The following is a 26,647-nucleotide window of genomic DNA, read 5'->3' on the forward strand; positions in this document are numbered from 1 at the left end:
TTTCAGTAAATGTTGTAGGTTTGCTTTACAAAAAGATTAGTAGTTCACATTTCACCAGTAATGTATTTCTCCGGGTCCTACCTAAGCAAACATTATTCTTTTTAATCATTGCCAAAGTAATGCAAATAAAATGCTTTTTGATAGTTGCTTTAATTCATGGTTACTTTACTGCTGGTGAATTAAAGATCTTTTCATACAGTTGTTTGTCATTTGGATTAATCTTCATGAATTACCCCCTTTGTATTCTTTTCCCATTTCTCTGTTGGGCTGTTAGGTGTCTCCTCATCAGCTGGTAAGATCCCTTTGCATGTTTTGGAAATCAACCCTTTGTCTGCCCTTGCATTTCAAATCTGTCTTCCAAATCACTTACCATAGAAAAGTTTTTAAGTGTTATTTACTAAAATATGTCTTTCCTTATAGCTTCTAAGTTTCCTTCTCTATCCCTGAATTCCTAGGAGATGCCATTTTACTAAAGATCACCCAATATAAGAAGAATACTTTTCGGCCAGAACACCTAGTAAAGGCCCCATACTGACAATCGAATGTGTATTACACTTCTGATTTATCTTGACTACAGGCTCAAGCACTTTATCTCTTTCACTGATTTTTTTCTTTAAGGTTTCTCTCTCCAACAGTATTGCAGGCAGCTAGAGGGGGCAGGGATCACCTCTTACATCCCTCATATTGTTAAAATATTTATGCACTCGTCATATTTGTCAATGCCAAGGAATGAGTTCAGCACAGAGGATGCAAAGATAAATATTGTTAATTTCCTGTTGACTTGCTGCAGTTTTCCACAAGACCAGTCATTCTCTACTCTTGTAAGATTCTGGCTCCACATCAGAATCAACTGGGGAGTTTCTTAAAAATAGAGATGCTTTGGGCTATCTCTAACCTACTTACCAGTAACTCTAAGACTCTAGGTGATTCTGTTATGTAGCCAGGCTTGAAAACCACTGTACTAGAAAGTGAGTTGCTTAGACATCTTCATATCCAGCCTGGCAGAGAGGTAGGTACTCAGCAAAGAATGGTTGAGTAAAGAAGATGAATCTTTGCCTTCAAGAATTTAAAAAATGAGCTGTTAACAATAACAGCACTGTCCAGTATGCTAAGTGATCTAACTATCCTCAGGGAGCATTGGAATGCAAGAGAAATGACTATTGCAATCTGCTAACAGTACTAGACACCTAAGTGCTGAATTATGTGAGACTTTTGGACCAATCTGATTTAGTATTTATAAATCATCTTCACAGAATTTTGTAGAACCTGGCATTTGTAATTTTGAAAGGAATCTTGGACATGTTTATACCTTAAGCCTGCAATTCTATTAATACTTCTAGGAAATAATTGGGCAAATGCCTCAAAATGATCTGCAGGGATGTATCTCTGAGCTCTATTTATAGTGCTTACAATTATTTCCTAATATATCAAATAGCAGGGGGCAGCTTGTACAATTAGGCTGTGTTGGAACCATACATGCCCAAAGGTTCCTTTTCCCCAGCTCAGAGATGAGCTATATCATATCATTTCTCATGAGGAGAAGTGACTGAAGGGTTGAAGAGGCCAAGAGTGTTAATCCAGCAAAATCCCTCCACATGGAAAACGTGAAGAGTGAATAATAAGTTCCCTTCCCCCATATCATAACTCATTATCTGTTATATTTTTAGTGAGCTTGAGAGAAAAGTATTATATGTTTCATATGGGTGTATACATACTTCCTTAAAAAATGGAGATTTTCACACTTTCTTTTTTGGATGCAGGTCCTTTAATGGAGCAGCCAATCTGCCTGCAGACCTGGTTTCATCTAATGATCTGCGGACACCAGCTCTGAAGCCAGTTAATCATTTCCCCTGTCCAGGTGCACGGTAGTTGGTCATCTTCACGATGTTGGACTTTCTAGCTGAGAACAACCTCTGTGGCCAGGCAATCCTGAGGATTGTTTCCTGTGGCAATGCCATCATTGCTGAACTTTTGAGGCTTTCTGAGTTTATTCCTGCTGTGTTCAGGTTAAAAGACAGAGCTGATCAACAGAAATACGGAGATATCATATTTGATTTCAGCTATTTTAAGGTAATCTCCCTCTATAGCATTTTGTTGTTGCCTTTTCTACAAAAGCCTGTTTTCTCTGGAAACCAGGAGACTCTAAGAGGTTAAGTAATTATGGAAAAAGAGTTAAAGAGAAAAGCTTTTGAGCCAAATTTAGTATGAGCTACTAACTTGTAAATAAGATAAATGTATTACTTAGAAGCCCTAACACAATCTAATCAAATTTTTAAGACACAACTTTGGTATAATGTATTTCACATCAAAATGCCCCACACTTAAAAGCATGCTAATCTTGGTTGCAATTACAATTCATTTCTCTCAAAGGGATTTTATAGCTAGGCTTCTGTTATCTTCATTACTTTCTGTTGCTCTGCTTTAAATTTTTGATATTTAAGAACATGAGAACAAATTTTTAAGAGACTATTTAGAAGTTGTTACCAAAAAAGTATGCTTATATTGATGTTTCACATAAATGTGTTTTTCTTCTTAGGGTCCAGAGTTATGGGAAAGCAAACTGGAAGCTAAGCCAGAGCTACAGGATTTAGATGAAGAATTTCGTGAAAACAACATAGAAATTGTGACCAGATTTTATTTAGCATTTCAAAGTGTGCATAAATATATTGTAGACTTAAACAGGTATTCATTAATTTAGTAATAGCTTATTCTGATAATAAATAATGGAGAGGAAGAAGGGATACACAAGGACATGTAAATCCTTGTGGGTTAGTACAAGATGTCCTGCTCTATGCCACACATAATTCTCCTTTCCTTCCTACAGCACTGGTCGTCTTAGGTATTTTAGAGTTTTATTATAATTTCCTGTTCTTGTAAATTATCAAAATAAACTTGGTTCATATTAGGTCATGTAGCTTTCAATTCTATAGTTTATGATCATGTTCTACTGTATTATATGTGAAAGTGAAAAAAAGGAACTTATTTTTGTAACTTTCTCTTTTATAGTTCTTAAGCATTCTTTAGTCATTAACTTTTAAACTAGCTATTCCATGTTCTTGTGCCTTTACTCCTAGATACGTGTAATTCATAAATCAAGACTAGGGAGTATTCCTTTTCTTGGAATAGCCATAAATTCCAACCTGTGACCCTAAATCTCTAGGACTATAACTCATAAGACTATTAAGAGCATGAAGGACCACGATCTAGTTGAAAGCCAGAATGCCTGGTGTCCTGCCTTGTCTTTTAAAATGTTTCCTTCTTCAAAGATGTTAAAGTTTCCATTATAAATGAATAACTTGCTCTGGGTTTTCATTTCTAGATACCTAGAGGATCTCAATGAAGGTGTTTATATTCAGCAAACCTTAGAATCTGTGCTTCTCAATGAAGATGGAAAGCAACTTCTAGTAAGTGATAATGACCATTTAAAATAGAAATTCAAGAATATCAAACTTAGCATCACTTTTTTCCCTGTAAGTCACAAATATATACAGAGTACCGGACTTTAAAGAGAAGAAAAATAAGCTGATAATTATCTTCTAACCAGCAGGTCTGTATCTGAGTTCAGAACATAATAGACTTTGAACAAAATTACAAGTGTATAAAAGATCATGTGGAGGCTATGAGCTTCCTTGGTGTGAGAATTCTGTCTGCTTTACTTTTTGCATCCCAACCATCTAGTCTGGTACCTAGTACATAGTGACCACTTAGGAAATGTTACTGAATAAGTCAATGCCTTTAAGATGAAGAGGTATTCATAATATTGCGATGCTATTTTGGTATCCCAAGCAAAATATCAAAAATAGACCAACTGAAAGATAATCATTATGAATCAAAATTTATTTCACATAAACTTTTCAAAGCCCATTCTGCACAGAAGGTGAGAGCCCTTTGGAGAAAAACTACATTTTCCTCGAAATATAAAGATTGTAGGAGAAATGTGAGCAAAGTTATCTTTTTAACTATTATCAACTCCATAAGACTGTATAATCCTGTGAGTTTGATTACTGTCCTTTTCTCTTCATAGTGTGAAGCACTGTACTTGTATGGAGTTATGCTACTGGTCATCGACCAAAAGATTGAAGGAGAAGTCAGAGAGAGAATGCTGGTTTCTTACTATCGATACAGGTATTTCTGGTCTAGGACTGCACACTCCCAATGCACTCTTATTGGTAAAATGCAGTGTGTGTTACCATACTAATTCTATTGTGAACAACAGCAATATAATATTGAAAATGAAAGTATAAGATTATTGGCCAAGCATGGTAGCTCATGCCTATAATCCCAGCACTTTGGCAGGCCCAGGCAGGAGAATAGCTTGAGCCTAGGAATTCAAGAACAGCCTGGGCAACATAGCGAGACCCTGTCTTTACAAAAAAATTTTTAAAAATTAGCCAGGCTTGGTGACATATACCTATAGTCCCACCTACTCAGGAGGCTAAGGCAGGAGGATAGCTTAAGCCCAGGAGTTGGAGGTTGCAGTGAGCTATGATCATGCTACTGCACTCCAGCTTAGGCAGCAGAGTGAGACCCTGTCTCTAAAAAAAAAAAAAAAAGTGTAAGATTCTTATCTCTTCTAAAAATATTGTAGGAATATAACAATTATTCCAAGCTATATATTTTGAAATGATATATAACTTGGAAGAATGATATATTTATAAATTTTATATAAATCATACAATCTATATATTATATATAAAATACTCTATATATTAAGATTATTAGAGATGTAGATTATGATGTTCATGATGGTATCCCAGTTTGAAAAAAAAGGAATCTGAATTCTGAATTTTCTTTACCTTGAGGACAAATTTCAAGAAATTCTGGAAATCTAATGAACATTATTTTTGGCTTTCTTTTTAAGTTTTCAAATATTACTCTTTGGCCAGTACAAGGAAATGAATGAACTTTTTGTTGTCCTGGTTAGTTTGATGACTTTGAAAACTTACTCAGGGTTAGATGGAAAGTAAATTCTCCCCCATGCATGTATAGAAACAAAAACAAAATAAACAACAGCAAACACCACAATCATATGTTGTATATGTCTGTATAGAGCTGTGATTCTTCAAGAAAGTAGGGTCTCGAAAACAGGAACCACCTTAACCAACTTTTTAATTCTAGTAACTAGCATATAGGTTTTCAGTCTGTCGAACGAATGAGCCAAAAAGTATTAATAGATACAAGATCAGGCCGGGCGTGGTGGCTCACGCCTGTAATCCTAGCACTCTGGGAGGCCGAGGTGGGCGGATCGTTTGAGCTCAGGAGTTCGAGACCAGCCTGAGCAAGAGCGAGACCCCATCTCTACTAAAAATAGAAAGAAATTATATGGACAGCTAAAAATATATAGAAAAAATTAGCCGGGCATGGTGGTACATGCCTGTAGTCCCAGCTACTCAGGAGGCTGAGACAGGAGGATCGCTTAAGCCCAGGAGTTTGAGGATGCTGTGAGCTAGGCTGACGCCACGGCACTTACTCTAGCCTGGGCAACAGAGTGAGACTCTGTCTCAAAAAAAAAAAAAAAAAAAAAAAAAATAGATACAAGATCAATGTCAGAAATAGTCAAGATTCAGGGAAGAAACAGTCGAAAAGCAGGCATCAGAAACTTAAGCTACAATATGAGAAGAATAATTAACATTTTCAAACTTATAAATTAGGACAAAATACATACGGCAAGAAAGGCAGACCCTCAACACAGAGGCAATTATTTAGGGATGTCTTATTTCCAGTAACACCTGGTACTGTCTCCTCAGCAGTAAATTATTCTTTGGCTCCTTTATCAGCATGTGAAAGGAGTATCTGCCAGCATGCGTCATTCATTCACATCATTTTGATTGTTTGTTCACATAACACCCATGTTTTTAAAAAAGGAAATTTGAATGGGCTTGCCTATATTTCTGAAAGTACTTAGAAAAACAAAAACAATAAATAATGTAAAGAAGAAGGAAAAAATGTTTGCTTATCAAGCCAAGTTTTCAAAATCTGACTTTGTCCCTTTGGGTACAACAGCTAATTCATGTTAGAATGTGAGCATTCATTGCTGAAGTGACACTGAACAATTGCACATCAGAGTTGTGGTCAAAGAGATTCTTACATCAAATAGGAGGTCATCTCCAAGTCTAAGATTTGCCAAATCTAGTTTATTTTTTTCAGAGCTTGCTACCCACCCTGAAAATCACAGATGTTTTTATTAGATCTCTGTAGAAGCAGCAGCTTGCCGAGAAAAACTAGTTAGAATATATCCAACTTTAAATTGATATAATTTGTTTTTAATTAATTTTTTAATTTGTGAAACATTGGTTCAGGTTCACATTCTTTGTAATTTTGAAATTCAAAGAGCTCTGAAAAAATACACTTATACGGGTACATACACATGCACATGCACATAGTAACCCATTTGGCAGCAAAACGTGATCTAACCTGAAATCATTTGGAGTCAAAACTTGCCCAGAGCAGATGTGAGGCTATCTATTCTTTAATTATCTCACTTTTGTGAATATTTGTAAATTTTACTCCAGAATTATTAACCTGTGTTGATCATGGAATGCCAACTAAGACCCTGCTGGAGTACTATATTGTATATGATCTATGTTCCATATAACCTTCTTGTATTTGAAAAATGCTGTATTCTGAATCACATCCAGCCCCAAGGAGTTTGGAAAAGGGATTGTGGACCTTTACGTGGAACTAATACCCATCTTCTAAACAGGCTTTCAAAAATATAATTTGAATCTGAGGATATAGATGGACCTATGGTCATATCTAAAATTAAATAAGGACAAATTATAACGGGATTCTTCTGCTTTATTAGACTCCTGAGTTTCTAATGTATTCGGTTTGTGTGGCCCTTTATTTCCCATCATGAATCCGACTCAGTGCTGCTCGATCTTCTGCTGATTCAAATATGGATGACATTTGTAAGCTTCTTCGAAGTACAGGTTATTCCAGCCAACCAGGAGCCAAAAGACCACCCAACTATCCCGAGAGCTATTTCCAGAGAGTGCCTATCAATGAATCCTTCATCAGCATGGTCATTGGTCGCCTAAGATCTGATGATATTTACAACCAGGTAGGAGTTAAATTGATTAAGTTCTTAATAGTTTAACAGACTAATTTCACTTTCTTCCTCAATTACTCTTTTCCTTCCTTCTTTCCCAAAAGAGTAAAAGCAGCTAGAAACTATTTTTTACAACCTTTTGAGCTATGCTCCAAGATGATAGAAGAAAAAGGGATATTAATTTTGGCAGAATTAGAGATTTCGGGGAGAAGATGAGATTTGAGCTATTGGCGAACTTTTAATCATTCATTCAAGAAATAGTCATTGAGTGTGTGTTATGTGCCCATTCTTGTGCTAGGTGCAGGAGATCCATCACTGAAAAAGGCAGGTCATGTCCCCACCCATACTGAATTCGTAGCTTATGAAAGGAGACAAACAACTAAAGGGATTACAGTAAAGCAAGATGAACATTACCTTAGGGGAAGCACAGGGTGCCACTGAAGCAAGGGCACAACAGGTGACAAAAGGGAACTTAAGGGAGGTCCAGGCAAAGGAGGCAGCCTGAGCAGAGCTTTAAAGGTCCTGCAGCGTTTGAAAGAGGTCTTCTTTGCCAGTATGTGTGCCATTCACTTACATAAAAGAATACTAGAGAAAATGACCATTTGACTTCATTCTTCATAATGAAGAAAACATAATTTGATATTTGTTGCCATTCATTGAGAATTTAATCTAAATCAGCCTCATAGGAGGTTTTCTTCTGATACCATTTTCTCTGTTCCTCACACCAATCCTGGAGAGCAGATGGCATTGTCCCCAGGTTGCTGTTGAGAAAAGTAAGATTTGGGGAGCTTAAATAATTTTCGCAAGGCCTCATTCCTAGGTAGCAGAACCATCACTTGAATTCGGTCTGTGTGAATCCACAGTCCATGCTGTTTCCTCACTGCCTGTGAACCTCCTATCTCATCACACCATTCTGCCTCTTACTCAGTCCATTTGGTCCATGTGTTTCTTAAGGGAATGTGTTTCCGTTTTCTCCTTGCCCCATGACTTTTATTAACACGGGTTAAGCTGTGGTTCTGCTGTGTGTCCACCCCACTCTCTGTCCTGCACCTCCCCCATCCCTGGTCATGGCTGATGGATCAGATTTTCTGTCCCCAGGTAATTTGGAATTGGGCCTGAGAAATGGTTTCTAGAGTGGGGTTTACCCACAATGTGCAAAATTTGGAGTTTTAAGGCAGCTTTGTTCTGCCATGTATCTGGAGAGTAGTCTAGAGAGAGAGAGAAAAATTGGGCAGACACACTGAGGGGAGAGAGAGGGAAGACATTCTGGTTCACAGCCCCAGGCCCTTCCTGTGTCCTGGCCACATTCCTGCCTACAGATTCCATGTGATATTGCTGTGTCTGTCCTTATAATTTCTCCCCTTTCTGCTCAATGGTAGTTAAAGGTGATGTGTGCTATGTGCAGCCAGTGATTTCCTAATACATGAAGGGATGAAATTCTCAAAAGACAGAAGGGGACTCAGCAAAGCAGAATGAGGAGAGAGAGTGGTATATCTAGGAAACCAGAGGAGAAGAGAATTTTGCTCCTCAGAGAATTTAAGTGAGAATTGTAAAAAGAACCCATTGAATTGGGTGATTGTAAAGTCATGCATGATCTTAGGAAATTCCACTGGGATGATGGTGGAGGTCAAATTTCAGTGAATTGAATAATAAATAGAAAGTGAGAAAATAGCGACAGTGAGTAGAATCTATTAGTCTAAGGGATCGTCTGTGATGAGAAAGACACAGAAATGGACAAAAAATGGGAGATTCAGGTTTAGGAGGTAGGACTTTTTCCTTTCTTAAGGAAAAGACTTAGAATTGTAACAGAGTCAAGGGCTAAAAGAAAAAGAATGTTGTGGGTTTAGGGATAAGAAGGAAGACCATGGTGACCAGTCCCACAGTCTGAGAATTGCTTCCTTTGTCCAGGATCTTGAAAGGTGATGGGAGTCTGAGAAACTGATGTATGCTCGAACTAGATAATTTAATTAGAGCATGCATACGTTCTAGTGCTACCAACAGCTTCCCCCGGGGTGTCATCTCTATGTTGCAGGTCTCAGCATATCCTTTGCCGGAGCATCGCAGCACTGCCCTGGCAAATCAAGCTGCCATGCTGTACGTCATTCTCTACTTTGAACCTTCCATTCTTCACACCCATCAAGCAAAAATGAGAGAGATAGTGGATAAATACTTTCCAGATAATTGGGCAAGTATTACTGGGTTTTTTTGTTTTTCCTCCTCTATGGTAAATTTGTTAGAGAACTAATTTCCCATTCTTTTGGCCTTTAATTCAGAGGTCATAATGTTGGAAATGAGACATAAAATCACTTAAGTAAAATGATTCTAAGTGTGTTAAGAATTTTATAAACCATAACATGAAGGATTAAATCAGTCAATAAAATTTTCTGAAGAACCCATTAGTCTTTTTTTAAATGAATACTCTCAAGGTAAAAAAATATATATATATTAAAATGTATCTTCGTTTAGCTACTGAGATTGCAACTAAGTTATATAAGGATTTCTTTATTTTCTATTTTATGAATCTAAACTAGGAAAATTCATATAATTTGTCGTTTGTGAATAAAAATTTCACTATTACAGGAAGTTTTATCCATAAGCTAACTGTGATGGGCCTATTAAGTTTTATGTTACTGCAAGGATATGCTTGTAACTTTTTAAACATTGTTTCACTTAATATTAATTCCTAAAGGAATAAAATTTCATACTGAATATATATGAAGTGTTTTCTTTGCACAAAGAGGTTTTAACAAAGTGCAGTGCATTGGATCATATTCTCAGGTAGCAGATTTTGTTCCACATCTTACCGGCTATTGAATCACATTAACTATCTGTTATGAGGGACCTTCAACTTATTGGTAGTGTGAAAATAGCCTACATTAAGAGATGATTTCTAGCCAATTATGAATCATATTCATGAACTTGGAGTTAAGCAACCAAGAGGAAAACTCTGATAGTCTGGCTTCATGTTCCTAAGCTTAATAAAGAAGTTTTGACCATAATACTATAACCAAAGGCATATTTAGTATTAAGGAAGGTCAAAATCCAATGATGCCTGTAAAATACATACCAAAAATTAAAAAAACAAAAACTGCCCTGGCACACTGAAAATAAAGGGATTTTGAGAAAGATATGCCAGGCAAATGCCAACCAATAAAAAAAACTAGCGATAAAATATTAGAATCACACAACAGGGAATTGTAAAGAAAAACATGAATAGGTATAGAGAGGGATCATATATAATATTAAAAGGAATAGTGAATTAACAATTAGGAACACTTACCTATATGTTTGAAAATCTTGGTTTTTCATTAGAATGGAGTTTGAACTTGAAGGAGTGGGCAGTGTCTTCTATAACTTTTTATGTGCCCCACCCCTTTCCTTGAAGTGAATAGGTATTTCACAAATACTAAATGAATGCTTCCTTTTTCAGGTAATTAGTATTTACATGGGGATCACAGTCAATCTAGCAGATGCTTGGGAACCTTACAAAGCTGCAAAAACTGCTTTAAACAATACCCTGGACCTTTCAAATGTCAGAGAACAGGTAGGTTCTGTCTAAACAGGAAAGATTCTCTAATAACTACAAGCCTGGTTTATGAAGTAGGAAATGAGCTAAGTAGATTTCCCAAGGAATTTGGAAGATATTTACATGGACATTTTAATTCAATAATTAATGAAAGGTAAATTTAGTGTATTAGAATAAGATAGATAATTGTAGGTTTTTAACTTACATGCTATACTTTTTTTTTTTTTTTTTGAGACAGAGTCTCACTCCATCACCTGGGATAGAGTACAGTGGCGTCATCATAGCTCACTGCAACCTCAAACTCCTGGCATTAAATAATCCTCCTGCCTCGGCCTCCCAGAGTGCTAAGATTTTAGGCGTGAGCCACCACACCCGGCCTAACTTATATGCTATATATAAATTGAAGACTAGGGTCCTAAGGAAGATTCAATTTCCTAAGAGAAATCACTGTGACATACACTCCAATTGACTGTTTACTCTTGCTTTAAAGTTCTTGTCCTTATGGATAGAACTGGTTTTACCAGTAGCTGGAGTTAATATGTGTTTATCAGTAGGATGAGTGCTGAAGATGGTAACTGAGTGTAGATAATATGTCCTGTCACTGTAATTTAAATTCATCATTTCTGATGTGCTAAATAAGCAATAAGACTACAGACTGAAGACATTCATCTTAAAATTTAAATGGCTATCTTCTGTCTCTTTGATAAGAACACAAGGCAGAAGGACATATCTGAGTAAATAGAGGAATAAAGATAAAATCTTTTTATTGAGAGCATACCTGATATTTCCAAACAATATGTTCGTCATCCTGGCTGGGTTATTGAGTTTTCTGTGTGGGTAAAACAATATTGACTCAAAAAACTTCAACATGTTTTATTAAAATAAATTGAATTCCATAAATAATGCACAAAATAATTTCAATGTTGGCATATCTCCTAGAAATATATTAGAGAAAGTAACACTTCCATACTTACTGATATGAGAGTATTAATTTTTCATTACTATAATTCCTTTCCAAAATTGCATTTTTTCATTTGTGACATTTTAAGATGTTTCTTGATACCGTAGTTTCAAACTAACTTGACTAGGTTAATGATGTTTGACGTTTGACTCTTGCTTTAGTAAAACAGAATGACCAAATTCCAAAAGGCTGGTTTGAAAATCCAAATTTGATTTTTTTTGTTAAGCTTTCATGTGCCTTTAGAAATCTCATCTTTTGTGTGCCTCTGCTCTGCTCTGCCTCCTCTGTCAACAGTGTTAGCAAGAACAGGTGATTTAGCTTCTTTATGTTTTGTTTCTATCCAAGTTAAGAAAAGAACGGATCTGAGGGAACCACCTGGTCCAGTTCTCCATTTGACATTTGAAGAAAATGATAAATGGAGGTTAAAGTCAAAGTCACACCAGTGTTTAATCACAGCCAGAACTAAGATTTAGACTCAGAATTCTAAGTCCAATGCTCTTTTCAAATATATCCAATAAGCCAGTTGTTTTTGAGCCTTGTAACTATAGTCCATATGTTACTCATCTTATAGGAATGTTATTTGTCAAGAGAGTCATTCAAATGTGATTCATTTTCAAGGTAAGTAGTTTTTTTTAAATGTAATCGTTTTTTTTATTTTCAAAGGCAAGCAGATATGCTACTGTCAGTGAAAGAGTACACGCTCAAGTGCAGCAGTTTCTGAAAGAAGGTTATTTAAGGGAGGAAATGGTTCTGGACAACATCCCAAGGCTTCTGAACTGCCTGAGAGACTGCAACGTTGCCATCCGATGGCTGATGCTTCACACAGCAGACTCGGGTAATGCACAGAAGGGGTGGCTGTTTCTACCATTCCGTATAAAGGCTTTCAGAATTAAGACCTACTTCGTGATGCAAAGTTGTTTAGCAGGGAGAGAGCCCTCGGATGAGAATCAAGTTGCTTTTTTTAGTCATTTTTGTGTCAACATGGATACATCAACAGCTCACCTTAACAGCTCTCCCCTGGCAGGTACTGTTAGCTGCTGGGGAATAAGAGGACATTTAGCTCCCATGTTCAGGAGCTTGTCACTGATCAGGTTGGGGAGATCAGATATATATGTAAAAAAAGTGTAACTGCAGATCTGTGGTAGACAGAATGCCTCCCACGCCCCCCCCCCCCCACAAGATGTTCATTTCCAATCTCTGGAACCTGTTATATTACATTATAATATACTATATATAATAATATAATAATGTTATATTACATTAAAAGGGGGGATTAGGGTGGCAACTCGGCTGACGTTAAAGTAAGGAGATGATCCTGGATTATCCCAGTGGATCCAATGTGATCCTAAGGCCTTTATATCAGGAAGAGGGAAGCAAAAGAGTCAGAACCAGAGAGATGGCATCGTGAAAAAGACTGGTCCAGCCACTGCTGGCTCTAAAGATGGAAGGGGTCACAAGCCAAGGAACACAGGCAGCCTTTCGGGGCTGAAAAAGGTAAAAACTGATTCTCCCCTAGTCTCTGCAGAAGGAGCCCAGCTCAGCTGAACCTTGATTTTAGCCCAGTGAGCCCATTTCAGATTTCTCACTTCTTAAACCATAAGAGAATAAATTTTGTATTGTTTTAAGCCTCTAATTTTGTGGTAATTTGTTAGAGCAGCCCTAGGAAACTAATCCAACTTCCAAGGCAGTAGTAAGAGCCAGGTGTGTCAAACAGACAGCTGCTGATTTCGGTCCAGAGTAGGGAGAGAGACGTTGCTTGGGTGGCGGAGCAGAGGAGGTCAGGAAGGCTCCACAGAGGAGGCAGAGCTGCCCAGGCCCTTGATAAAGCTTTGAAGTAAAAACTGGGAGAAATTCTTGGCTACAGAAATGATGGAATAAATGGTATGATTTTGGAAGTACAGAAAAATGTGCAGGTCCACTGAGTTGATGACCTGGCTGGACCAGAGTTCTTATGTAGGGTAGATTGGGTCTTAACCTTTTCTGGGTCAGAGTCTTTGAGACTTTCTGTCCACACACAGTCTGGCCATCAAGTTCAGATGCCTCACAGCTTGTGTAAGATGCTTCCACAGGGTCCATGAGCTATGACTCTAAAGCCCTTGCTTTGATCATAGAAAAGTGAGTAAGTTGAACTAACACCTCTGAGCTTGTTCAGAGTTGGCACAGTTCCTTATAGTTAATAAATGCTTGATCAACATTCAGTAACTAATGTATCCAGGGCTACATACCCCTGGATGAGCAGTTACTTTTCCCACGTGTGACTCAACCAGATAGACCAGTCATTGTTTCTGTAAATTATGACCCTGTGCAATCAGGTCAAACAAGCACAAAAATGAAAAACCGATGTGGCGGCTGATGATAAAATCAAGAGTTGTGTCATTCAGCAGCCCTGTAAAGCCATCTGCTTTTTGTTTTTCACTCAACAAATTTTTCTTGAGGACCTACACTGAGACAGGTACTGCTTTCAACACTTCCTTGGTCTTTCAAGTAGGGCTGTGTCTCTAAAAAAGAGCTGTGCATACCAGGTTGTTCTGTAGCCTCCTCGGTAACATGGTAGCCCTTGGCTCACAACTCTTGGAGCCAAGATGACTTCACGGGCCCTCTTAGAGCCATCTGTTTTCACTGTCTGTGATCGTCCACAGTGGAAACAGAATTTGGACTTCCTCATCCTTGTACCTTTGAAAACGTGTGGAATTTCTCCTCAGCCTTCTCCCCAGCTTCTTAAACCTTTCTCACGAGTGTTGCTGTCTAGTTTTTTTCATCATTTTGTTTGTTGGCTTAGATCTATTTACAGTTTACCCACAGTATGACTACCATGGCTAAAGTCTTTAATCATCTAATCTGTTTTTAATTAGTTGAGTTTATCTTTTATATAAATTCCAGTTCTAATTTGAGGTTTTTACTGTGTTGACTCAGCTTATAATCTTTACCCAAAGTCTTACACTCACAAGCGTATAAACATCTCAGGCCCTCATTTCATCCTATTATATCATAAAACCAACTGTGGTTTTCCAGTGACTCAACCTCATCTTTATTTTCTGGGTGACTCTCCCTGACAGCTGTGCCTGTGTTCTGGAAGCCAGCGGTCTCCTGAATTTGCACCCATGTCAGGGACAACCTCGGTTTGCCAGAGGTCTGTGATTTTATCATCAGCCACCACATCTGTTTTTCATTTTTGTGCTTGCCAGTTGTTTGGCCTGATTGCACAGGATCATAATTTGCCAGAAACAAATGAGTGGCCTATCTGGTTGAGTCACACGTGGGAAAAGTAACTGCTTATTTAGCGCTCATCTCGCCTCCTATGAACTTGCTAAAGGCATTTCACCCAGGCTTAGGATGCTTTGCAGTGCCTTACAGATGTTGAAGAAACAGCCTGGGAGGCAACATTGGACAAGAAAGGCTGGCCGACTACTGAGGTCTGACCCCACTATTACCATGGTTCTAGGATCTAGTCCCACACTTCTCTGGGCCTGAATTCTTAAGGGTCAGATCTGAGAGAGATGATCAGGCCCTGAGAACACTGGAACCAAACTTGATTTATACCAAGGAGCTAAATGTTAATGCACATTGAGAAATACAGAGTATTTGTCCAACAACTGAGATACTTATGTTCCCTATCCAAAAATGACAGCAAATTAATATCAGATTTATTTTTTTTGTTGTTGTTGTTGAGACAGAGTCTCACTTTGTTACCCGATCTAGAGTGAGTGCCATGGCGTCAGTCTAGCTCACAGCAACCTCAAACTACTGGGCTCAAGCAATCCTTCTGCCTCAGCCTCCTGAGAAGCTGGGACTACAGGCATGCGCCACCATGCCCGGCTAATTTTTTCTATATAGATTTTTAGTTGTCCATATAATTTCTTTTTTCTATTTTTAGTAGAGATGGGGTCTCGAACTCCTGAGCTCAAACTATCCACCCGCCTGGGCCTCCCAGAGTGCTAGGATTATAGGCGTGAGCCACCGCGCCCGGCCAATTTCAGATTTCTTGTTGAATTAGAATTAATATAAGACAAGTAGAACTCCTTTTGAGTTTATTTGGTTTTTGTTTATTAGGCAGATATGAAGCTGAATAAATTCTCTTTCTGTAATCAGTGTCACCAATTCCAAAATATTTCTTCCCAGATAGTTCTGGAGAATGTACAAGAAATCAGAAATCTGTCATTTCCCACGAAAACTGAGGCCCTTTTCCAGATTGTCACAAGTCTCCTGAGGGAGTAACTTAGAAATGAATATATAAAATGGTATTCCATAGGCTACATCATAACTGAAGTACCAGAAACACCCATGACATAGGCTCATACAACATGATCATCCCGTGCATCCAGACAAGCTGAGATGTTGGTCAGGAGAAGGCTAAGAAAGCAGGAGTGTGCGTGTGTAATACTAGTACAGCTACCTCAGACCTTGTATAGTACAAGCTGTGAACGTTTTGACAATGTTGTCTTAGAGTTTTTATTTTTACTTTATTTGCAGTCTAGACAGTTATCTTAGTCCATTTTCTGTTCCTATAACAGAATATTACAAACTCGGTAATTTATAGAGAAAGGGAGTTTATTAGGCTCATGGTTCTAGAAGCCAGGAAGTCCAGGAGCATGGTGCCAGCATCTGGTGGGGGTCAGCCCACGGTGGATAAATGGAAGAGTGAGAAAGTGTGTACAAGAGAGAGGTCACTTGTATAACAAAGCTACTCCTGCTATAATTAACCCACTCCTGAGATAGTTGAATTAATCTGTTCATGAGGGCAGAACCCTCATGACCCAATCACCTCCCAGAGGCCCCACCTCTTAACACTGCTCAAAAGCAACCAAGGTTCCATCACATGAACTTTTGGGAGACACATTCAAACCATAGCAATAGCTTTAACTTTCAAATATTTTTGCTTTCTCCTATTTTCTTATTCTTTCTAAGATAAATAATTAGCCCTTAAACCAATCTCAGCAAATATCAATATTTTTTATTCTATACATTTCTTTTAAATTATTGTTTAGCTTGGTAGCTGACAGGCTAAGCTGAGAATCAGGACTTCTGGTGATTGACCTTGGGTCAATCACTGTCTAATTTTGTGACCTTGGCCTAGGTGATGGAAGCTCTCTGTGCCTGGGTAGTGGATAATTCAGAAATTTCTAAGTGCCTGCCATGCCCTCAGGCCTTTACAAGGAGCAAGATGGCCACAGGTCTGGTTCTTATTTGGAGGGCCATGGCTTTGTGTGAGTAATCCTTCTTCCCTCTCGGTCAGGCAGTCCACAAGTTCACTAATTCACTAAGAGGACTCAGCGTATAGTAGTACTCACAGCTATGATTTATTACAGCAAAAGGATAGAAAGCAAAATCAGCAAAGGAAAAAGCCATGTGGGGTAAATTCGGAGGAAACCAAGCACAAGCTTCCAAGGGTCTTCTCTAAGTAGAATCACACAGGACACGCTTACTTCCTTCAGCAATAAGTTGTGCAAACATATGTGAAATGTTGTCAACCAGGAAAGCTCATTAGGTTCAGCTTCCTGTGGTTTTTACTGGGGGCTGCTCATATGGACAGCCTTTGCCTGGCATGTACCAAAGCTCCAGATTCCCATAAGGAAAGCAGGTGCTCAGCATGAACCACATTGTCTGTACAGTTAAGGCAGAGTGAGCCATTCTTATGAATTCTCAAAATGGTGGGGGCTCTTCCTAAAATCCAAGTTCCCAGATGCCAGCCAAGAGCCAACCTTGCAAACAGACCTATCTAAGGATAGTAGTTTCAGGCCTACCTGTCCACAACTGAATGGCAGGGATCAACGCCTAAACCAAAAGCAATTCTGGACAGACAGGACATAAGGAATCCACCCGCCTATGAAGTGGTACCAGAAGGCTCTGCCCATCCATATTGGGCAGTCACTATAAACCAACCCCAAAATGCTTACAAAATTTCAGAACACTGTTCTGCAGCTTGCTTTTGTCATTCAACAGTCTATCAGGGATGACATTCCATGTCAGATTCAATTGTCATTTAGCAGTTCAGTTGTACTCCATAGCATAAATACACTATGGACATAATAAAAATGGTGGCTATCTGGGTATGCCTCAGTCTTATAACCAGTAATCTTGGGGGTTTGGGTCAGGTGGGCACAGGAACTGGCCACAAACATTAGTGCCCATTCAAAACCAGTCTGTTATTGGTATACATTTTTCTTATTACTTTTTAAATGCTTAAAATGAAGGAAAGCATTTAAGAATTCATCTTATTTCATAGATAGTTTCTACACATTTAATAAGTGAATAACTCTTTTCTTCCTGTTTCTAGCTTGTGACCCGAACAACAAACGCCTTCGTCAAATTAAGGACCAGATTCTAACAGACTCCAGGTACAATCCCAAGATCCTCTTCCAGTTGCTGTTGGATACTGCACAATTTGAGTTTATACTCAAAGAGGTAAAAATATTGAATAACCACCACAGTTTTAGTGTTTTTATTCTTAAAAATATTTTTTAAAAAGATTAGGATTTAATTGTTTTGTCTCTGATTCAAGCTACAGATTCTAGCTATCTGAGATAGTTCTTATAGAAAAAGGAGATTAAAGTATTTAATGCCAACTGCCACTGGGGCTATAGTGATGGGGAAAAGTACATAAGATTGTAGAGACTATAGTCTAATGGGGAATACAAACAGATGTTAATCAGAGAATCACACTAATGAAAATATAAATACAAACTGAGATATAAGCTCTAATGGAAAGGAACATAGTTCTCTGAGTAGCTAAAATTTAAGGGCTGGGTGCAGTGGCTCACGCCTGTGGTCCCAACACTTTGGGAGGCCAAGGTGGAAGGATCGCGTGATCTCAGGAGTTTGAGGCTACAGTGAGCTGTGATCGCACCACTGCACTCTAGCCTGGGCAACAGAGCAACACCCCGTCTCAAAAATAAATAAATAAAATAAAGGATCCTGTTCTAGCCTGGAAGACTTCCATGAGAGGAGAAGCAAGAGCTTTTCTGAAGGAATCTGTTGGAGTTGGAAAAGGGATCTGCTAGAGTTAGCTAGACAAAGGTAGGGAGCATGATGGCGAACAGTCCAGTGAGAGGAAAGTCCTCTTGGGTGGGGAAAAGCTCGGCCAATTCAAGCACCGCCAGAAAGACTAGTTAGCCGGAAGGGAGAGAACAAAAGAGAAAGATAGTATGAAATGAGGCTGAAAGGTGAGAAGGAGTCAGCTTATGCTGGGCCTTACAGAATTTCTGTCTTGATCCTATAAGCCATGAGAACCTATTGGAGGGGGTTTAAGTAGGGTGGGTGATTTGCATTTGAACAAGGTCATCGTAAGGGCTATAAGGAATCTGAATTCACTGAAGGAAATTCTGAGGTTAGTCTTACCCCTAAAGAAGCCTCTATGGGCATAATAACAGTGGTGGATACTTGGGAATGCCCAGGTTTTATAACTAGTAGTAACCTTGAGGGTTTGGATCAGGTGGACCCAGGAACTAGCCCCAGACATTAATGCCCATTTCAAACCAATCCTCACCTTGCCTCAGTTTGGTTAGTGATATACGAGATGTTTATCTTCTAGGTATGTGAAGACACTATATTCCCCTATTAAGTAGCTAAAAAAAAAAATAGATGCTGATTATTAACATAATGATAATGCATGTGTTGAGTGTTTTCTGAGATTTGTCTGGGTATAATTTTATAAGATCAGGGAAATGCTACCCCTTTTTGATCTATTAATAATTTTAAATGTTTTCCCTCTAAATAGCAAAAAATTATTGAGTACATACTCTGTTTCCAGCTAGGTGCTAGGAATTCCAAAATGAACAAGGCATGCCCCTGTCACACTAGGAGCTTTCAGTATAGTGGGGAAGAAAAAGTAAGCCAAGAAGAGAAACTGGGAAAGATCCAAGAAGAGGAGGAACCAGGTACCACATTAGTTGATCAAAGCAAAACTGGTCTTTCAGAGGCAAGTGAGAGTGGCCCACAAGGAAGAAAGGCCCTCAGATTGGTTGCAGTCATGAACCGGAGCATCAGGAACCCAGGAGTCCTATACTATATAGCTCAGTGTTGTTCAGTGGAAATCAGGACAGGTCTGGGCTATAACTGACCAAGCCTACGTTTCTGCTCATAGATCTGTTCTCTGGAATCTACTGAAATAGAATGAACAGCTTCCTTCAGTCTGTTCAGGTAGAGAGGAAACAGAAGGCAGCCTAAGGGAACACCAACTCATTGTTAAAGGTCTTCAAGAAGAGAAAAGGCTCTGATAGAAAAAAACTACCCAATACAAATGAAGCGAAGAAATAATGTATTTGAATTTCTGGCATTTCAGCTTGGTTCTTTAACATATGTTTCCTCTCTCCTACCTCCCATCCCACCCCTTTTCCAGAATCACTTTCTGATTCTCCTGTAAATACAGTAATTGGACCAGTGTTTCTTCTAATCTTTATATGACAGTACATTTCCTAACTCAAGGACCATCCCCTGTCCCAAATTCCATCTTACAGGCTGGGAAACCTGTGAGTTCATGTGGATCAGTGTTTGAAGGGCTCAGAGCCGTTTGGTCAATTATGAAGGCCACTGGGTGGTTTTGTGTTGTTGCTTTGCCTTTGTCAAATGGCTGTCAAATCGATTCATCCCAGGTACACACAAAGATAGGGTAGACTCCATAAATAATTCTCACGATTCCTCATCTTATCATTTTATTGATGAATTGTCATGCCCAGATCACTGAGATTCCTCCTCCACGGGCCCCTCAGAATTCCATACAGCCTGGTTCTCCTTCTGCAGATGGAGTCTCCCTATCCCATTGTTCATCTTTTCAATATTCATTATAATGCTTGTAAAAATTTAAGAGAAAAATCAGCATTCATGCAGCATTCATGCCTCATAAGAGCCCAGTAAAATAAACCCTTTACTTTTGTCTGAGATACGATATTCTTTAATGAGAAATAAGTATTTTTTTTAAGTTTGTTTCAAGAAAAGAAAAACCCGACCTTGAGTTATATCATTTTCTCCTCTACCCAAGTAGAGGTAGAATTCAATCTTTATAGGATTTAAACTTTATGTCTAAGTGAATTAATAAACAGAATTACTGTATAATAAAATAAGAAAGAACCTTTGTAGGTATTTTAGTCCATTCCTCAGTCATCTGATAATACTCAATGCTTCCCTGACTAATTAAATTAGAATCGCAGAAATTATTGCCTAGAAAGAACCATAGATCAGTGGTCACAAATTTAATTATTAATACACATTAAAAATAGGCCAGGCTTGGTGGCTCGCTCCTATAGTCCCAGCACTCTGGGAGACTGAGGCTGGAGGATCATTTGAGGTCAGGAGTTCCAGACCAACCTAAGGAAGAGTGAGACCCCATCTCTACAAAAAATAGAAAGAAAAAAAAATAGCCAGGTATGGTGGTACATTCCTGTAGTCCCAGCTACTCAGGAAGCTGAAGCAGAAGGGTCACTTAAGCCCAGGAGTTTGAGGCTGCAGTGAGCTATGACCACGCCACTGCACTCCAACCAGAGCGACAGAGCAAGATCCCATCTCAAAAAATAAATAAATAAAAATTAAAATGCTGATTTCTGGGCCTACCCAAGACTTCCTGAACTGGAATCTTTAGGGATCTGGCTTGGGAATCTGAAAACTTTAAAGCCCTCCTGGTGGTGCTTATGTGCTGTTGGTCTGATAACCACTGTCTTAGAGCTGGTCTAGCATTGCCCCTCAATTCGTATGAAGTAGTAATGCCTAAGAGATGGCATCAGGGTCAATGTTAATTTTTAGTGTCTTTTATAATAAATTGGGTTTCACTCAAGCTCTCTTCATAAGCTGCCTAATCTGGATTTTCTCTTAAGTAAATAAATCTTTTCTATCTTCTCAAACAGATGTTCAAGCAAATGCTTTCAGAAAAGCAAACCAAATGGGAATATTACAAGAAAGAGGGCTCAGAACGGATGACCGAGCTTGCTGATGTCTTTTCAGGAGTGAAACCCCTAACCAGAGTGGAGAAAAATGGTAATTGCTGAAGAGGAAGTCTTGGTGTGTGTGAATATATATATGCAAATTATTTGAAACCTTGGAAACTGGCAGGGTAAAAAGTCCTTGTGTTTTCATTATTGTATGCTTTGATGTCCTTTTTTAGCATTGCTAATAGTGATCTGAAGTTTAGTTTGGCTGCCTCTAGCTTTGTGCTCCCATGGGCAATTCGTATCCATCTGATCTTCAGGCTTCATGTCTTATCTTTGAAATAAGAGGTTAGGCTAAGCTAGGGGTTCCTGTAACTCTGGTTCATAGTTGAAGTTTAGAGTCATAGTCAGCCTCCGCCTCCATGCTATACAAAACTGATGTGTCAGTTTATGTGCATTTGGAGGGGGAAAGGATCTATAGATTTCATGGTCTTCTCAGGGGGATATGTCACCCTAAAATATCACTAACTACAAACAGAATATGTAAGATTCTTGTCTTCTAATCTTGCTTGGTTCTTGTTCACCAATGTACCTGCCACCTAGTGGCAGAAGAGGGAACTTGCAGACTGTTTTTGAAAGGAAACAGCTCATTTTTCTTTGATAATTTTGATCCTGCTTCTTTTAGGAAATTTTATCTATAGAAAAATTTTGGCATCATTTCCAATCTTTATGGATAAGAACTTTTCAAATTGCTCCCCAAAAAACCATTGTGAATTTTAATGTGACAAATTAAACTTTTTTAATGCTTAATATTTAGCTATCCGATTCATTTCTGATGAAGTTAACTACACAGTAGAATTGCTTAATAGTGTAGCTTTTTATTTTAAAATTTTATTATTTTTAATCGATAAAAGTTTGTGATTACTGTATTTTGGCCTTTGTTGATTTATTTGATACTGAGTACTTGGTCTAAAATATATTTCCAAATTATGTTATTGTTCCTATTGGGAAAAATCAGCCAGTTTATAATCATGTGATATAAACTGACAACATGCTCTACAGATTACCATATTGTAATTTTTTAAAAACAGGAACCACTTGTAACAATATGACCAGATTAGTTGGCCAGAACCAGTGCATTAATCTGTGCGATAGTTTCTTTTATCCTTATAAATACCAGCATTGTTTCAGAAGTCATCCAAATAACAATTTGACGCTTTTTCTGGCCATATTGTTTATTTCAGCTTAGGAATTACTTTCACAAATTTTTCTCATTTGATTCTTACGACCCTATGAGATAAACATCTTAATCCCTATTTTATATGTAAGGAAACTGAAGCTTAAAAATGTAATCATTTGCTGAAGGCGACACAGGTAGGGCCTCACAGATTTCACTCATCTCAGACTCTTTCTGCTGCTCTATCGCTGTCCCTCAGTCCTACAAAAAATCTTACTATTATAAGTATCCGTCATGTCAATTCTTGAAATAACTTGGGTTATAAATCATTAATTTCTTTTAATAAAGTGAAACCATCCCATTGATAAGCAAAAAAAAAAAAAAAAAAAAATCTTGAGGGAATCAACTTGGTAAGGTGAAAAGAGCATAGCCTTTGAACCTGGACAGACAATCATGAAAACCGTGGCTCTACCATTGAGTTACTGTGAAACCCTGTGTAGCATCCTCAGCTTCCTTATCGGAGAAATGGCCAATAATTTCTACCTCCGTAGATTGCTGTGAAGATTAAATGAGATGAAGCTTAGACCTTTGCCTGACCCACTGAGGATATCAGCATGTTGATACCCTCCCCTTTCTCTGCTATGTGACATGTCCACTGAATTGTGAATGTAAATGGTGCCTGCTGAACTGCTCAGACTTCCCTGCAGCTTACCAATCATACTGCCGACTTCTGACGGTTGGTCTCCTCCTCGCCTTCCAAGACACGCCGTTGCCATTCTTGCCCTGAAGCCTCTGCCAATGGCTGTCTTTCATCTAGACAGAATACCCTTCTTACCTCTCTGACCATCCAGATCTTTACCCTTCCTCTTTTCCCCAGAAGACTCTCTCTGGGAACTGGGTTACACCCTTCAGTTCCTTCCTGACTCCTCTGCTCTGCCACTACCACCTTTGCACTTACCCTTTACAACGTGGGCTTGAGCCTTTAGTCCTTTTCTGCCAAGTGTTGTAGACTAAACTATTTATATAGAAAGTTTAATCTATCCTACTATGTCACGTGCTTCAGAAGGTTTTGTTGTTTGGAGAATTCCTGGGAGCAGCGTTAGGCCCATAGTAAAAGCTCTGTGAGTTAAAAAACTGGATTTGTAAAAGATTATTTAATTAAATTCAAAGCCACAGCTACAGGAATTCTGGGTTTTCAGTAGTCTTTCCTTGTTTCTGTATTAATAGAAAATCTTCAAGCTTGGTTCAGAGAGATCTCAAAACAAATATCATCCTTAAATTATGATGATTCTACTGCTGCAGGCAGAAAAACTGTGCAACTAATACAAGCTTTGGAGGAGGTAAGGAAAGGCTTTTTAAAAGACAATTCTTGGATCATGAATCATACCTATGACCCACCCAGGCATCTCCTCCTACAAATGTATCTAAGAAAATATTTCATCAGAAGCAAAAGCAATGTGAATTAATATGCTTCCTATAATATTATATGCAGTGTCCAAATTTGGAGAAATAATTAAATGATTAGCATGAAGGGAATGCAAAAATAGTAAAAATGATGCTATTTCAACTTGAGGAAACATACACTTTTGGAAAAATAATTATGAAAACAATATAGAAACATTGGTAAATTGTGATAAGGAGGAAAAAGCAAAAACAAAATTGCATGTGTGTACCATTTTTAGGTTTGTGAAAAAAAAAGTATGTGCCTTGGGGAAAGGAATACACAAAAATGAAAATAATTTTATAATGTTCATATGCTTGAAAGTGGTATATTTTCTTTTCTGGAAAACTAATTTTTTGTTTTGTTTTGTTTGAGACAAACAGACAGTCTGTCACTTTGGGTAAAATGTAGTGGCATCATCATAGCTCACTGCAACCTCAAACTCCTGAGCTCAAACAATCCTCTTGCCTCAGCCTCCCAAGTAGCTGGGACTATAGGAACGCACCACTACGCCCAGCTAATTTTTCTATTTTTAGTACAGACAGGGTCTCACTCTTGCTCAGGCTGTTCTCAAACTCCGGAGTTCAAGCAATAATCTATTCAACAATGATTGTACCAAAAAAATGATTACACCTCACCACTCTTAAAATTTTGTGTTGTATGTTTAAGTTTAAAATGGAAACTAAAATCATCAGAACCATAACTATAAATTCTATTATTTAAAACATCATCTTTACTCATTCCATAACTCTGTCCAGTTGATATGATTATATATAATTAATACTTTTTTCACTTGGCAGACTTTTTTTTTTTCAGCCACTCTAGCTTTCGTTTGAATGGCAGACTTTCTTATAGGCTTTTTCTTGTTTCTTACAGGTTTTTTAGGATGGTCACTATAAATGGCAACACAGTATAATACTATATTGTTAGCATACCAAATTTTCTCATTCCAGAACAATTACATACTTGCTCTGTTTCTACTTTGCCTGTTTTTTTGGATTTTCTAGTCTGTAGTACAATTGTAAACAACTGTGTAAATCTCAGATGTTGTTTATCATTTAACTTATTTATTTTGGCATTTAGTCTCGGCCTCTTGAGTTACATAAAATTTCAGATACTATGGCATTATTGTTTTGATTTAAAGAGTATGTCAAAATAACTTAATGATATATACGTGGCAACACATTGGTTGAGATATAACTTAATTTTTTAGCACTCCTGCAAATCTTCAGAATTAAGAGGATTTTCCAATATATATTTATTTATCATAAAATGGAAAATGAGAGTATTTATTTATGATGTCCTGTGTGTACAGAATAATAAGCAGTTGAACAATTTTCTATTCTGAAAAACTTGTGCATTTTTTTATGACTGGACTTATATATTTGTGAAATTATAATTTGAAATAAGAATTTTATCAAGAAATTATAGATGTATAGTGTGCTTCGTATGAGGTGTTTTCAAAGAGAAATGAGCACCATAGAGGCCCTTTAGAATTTTTAAATTCAATGTATTTATGTAACATAGGTCCAAGAATTTCACCAGTTGGAATCAAATCTGCAAGTCTGTCAGTTTCTTGCTGATACTCGCAAGTTTCTCCATCAAATGATCAGAACCATTAACATTAAAGAGGAGGTCCTGATCACAATGCAGATCGTCGGGGACCTTTCTTTTGCTTGGCAGTTAATTGACAGGTAATGGGGACAGCTTGACATTTGTCCTTGATGAAGGCCAGTGGGAACATCTTCTTACCATTTTTCTCTTTTTACAGTTTCACATCCATAATGCAGGAAAGCATAAGGGCGAACCCATCCATGGTCACTAAACTCAGAGCTACATTCCTAAAGGTAAGCAAAGAACAGTGAGATCATGTTCTGTTACTAGAAAGAGTTGGCCTTCCTTCTTACCTCATTCGTTAATTCCCAAGATTTCATCTTTTTAGAAAGTTGGATAATTTAAGTATTTTTATAGACTGAAAATTGTTAGCAGTTTTTCCATGAGAGCATGGTTTCAAAAGATGCCAGAAATAAAGCTTGAATTAATAATAAAAGTTGGAATGTCTTAGAATATTGTTTTTAAATAAAGAAATAGGCTTTTTTATTAGCATACTAGAAATCTGAATGAATCCTTTGGGTACTTTATTCCCTAAGCATGAATTAATTCCTTTTACTTATTTGTTCAAAAAATTCTTGCTGAGCCTCTGCTACAAACCTAGTATTTACTGTAACGGTTAGGAAATAGTGTGAACAACACAGGCGCAGCCCTTGCTCTCAAGGTGATTTCAGTTGCTAGTGTTAGGTCCAGAGCCGAGACAGAGACACACGAAGCCTCATGCGTAACAAAATGCTGTTTGTTTTGAGCATCTGGGTGTAGATGGGTGGAGGCAAAAAAGTGTCCGCCCCAAGGGAGGGGAAAGCCTTGGGTTTTATAGAGGGTCTCTCTGGCGGGGGTAAGTAAGGGGCCAGAACAGCTGCTTGTAATAAATTCCTTTTCAAACAACCAGTTCCTAGGACCCTTGCCCCAGTCACATCCATCCTTCAGCTCCGATGTTGTCCTTACCAGGAGAGCTAGGGAGGGATAAACTTCGTCCCTGTGGGATAGGAATGCTGGCTGCAGCTGTATGTTAGATTTACAACG

General features: G+C 38.1%; 1 protein-coding gene across 3 annotated transcripts in view; it reads left to right on the forward strand.

Annotated features, from left to right (window-relative positions):
• Positions 1–26,647, forward strand: part of WASHC5 (WASH complex subunit 5) — a 59,625-nt gene that overhangs the window by 4,833 nt on the left and 28,145 nt on the right. For 2 of the 3 annotated variants that reach the window (XM_069466003.1, XM_069466005.1), the window contains exons 2-14: positions 1,761–2,070; positions 2,537–2,682; positions 3,320–3,404; positions 4,025–4,125; positions 6,871–7,063; positions 9,084–9,236; positions 10,482–10,595; positions 12,202–12,373; positions 17,813–17,940; positions 21,372–21,501; positions 23,797–23,909; positions 25,538–25,704; positions 25,782–25,857. In XM_069466003.1, the coding sequence (XP_069322104.1) occupies positions 1,885–2,070; positions 2,537–2,682; positions 3,320–3,404; positions 4,025–4,125; positions 6,871–7,063; positions 9,084–9,236; positions 10,482–10,595; positions 12,202–12,373; positions 17,813–17,940; positions 21,372–21,501; positions 23,797–23,909; positions 25,538–25,704; positions 25,782–25,857 (1,764 nt within the window). In that variant the 5' untranslated portion in view covers positions 1,761–1,884. The remainder of the gene's footprint in view (positions 1–1,760; positions 2,071–2,536; positions 2,683–3,319; positions 3,405–4,024; positions 4,126–6,870; positions 7,064–9,083; positions 9,237–10,481; positions 10,596–12,201; positions 12,374–17,812; positions 17,941–21,371; positions 21,502–23,796; positions 23,910–25,537; positions 25,705–25,781; positions 25,858–26,647) is intronic. The other variant, XM_069466004.1, reaches the window with a different exon arrangement.

The sequence above is a fragment of the Eulemur rufifrons genome, chromosome 3 (genome assembly GCF_041146395.1).
Source record: "Eulemur rufifrons isolate Redbay chromosome 3, OSU_ERuf_1, whole genome shotgun sequence".
NCBI lineage: Eukaryota > Metazoa > Chordata > Mammalia > Primates > Lemuridae > Eulemur > Eulemur rufifrons.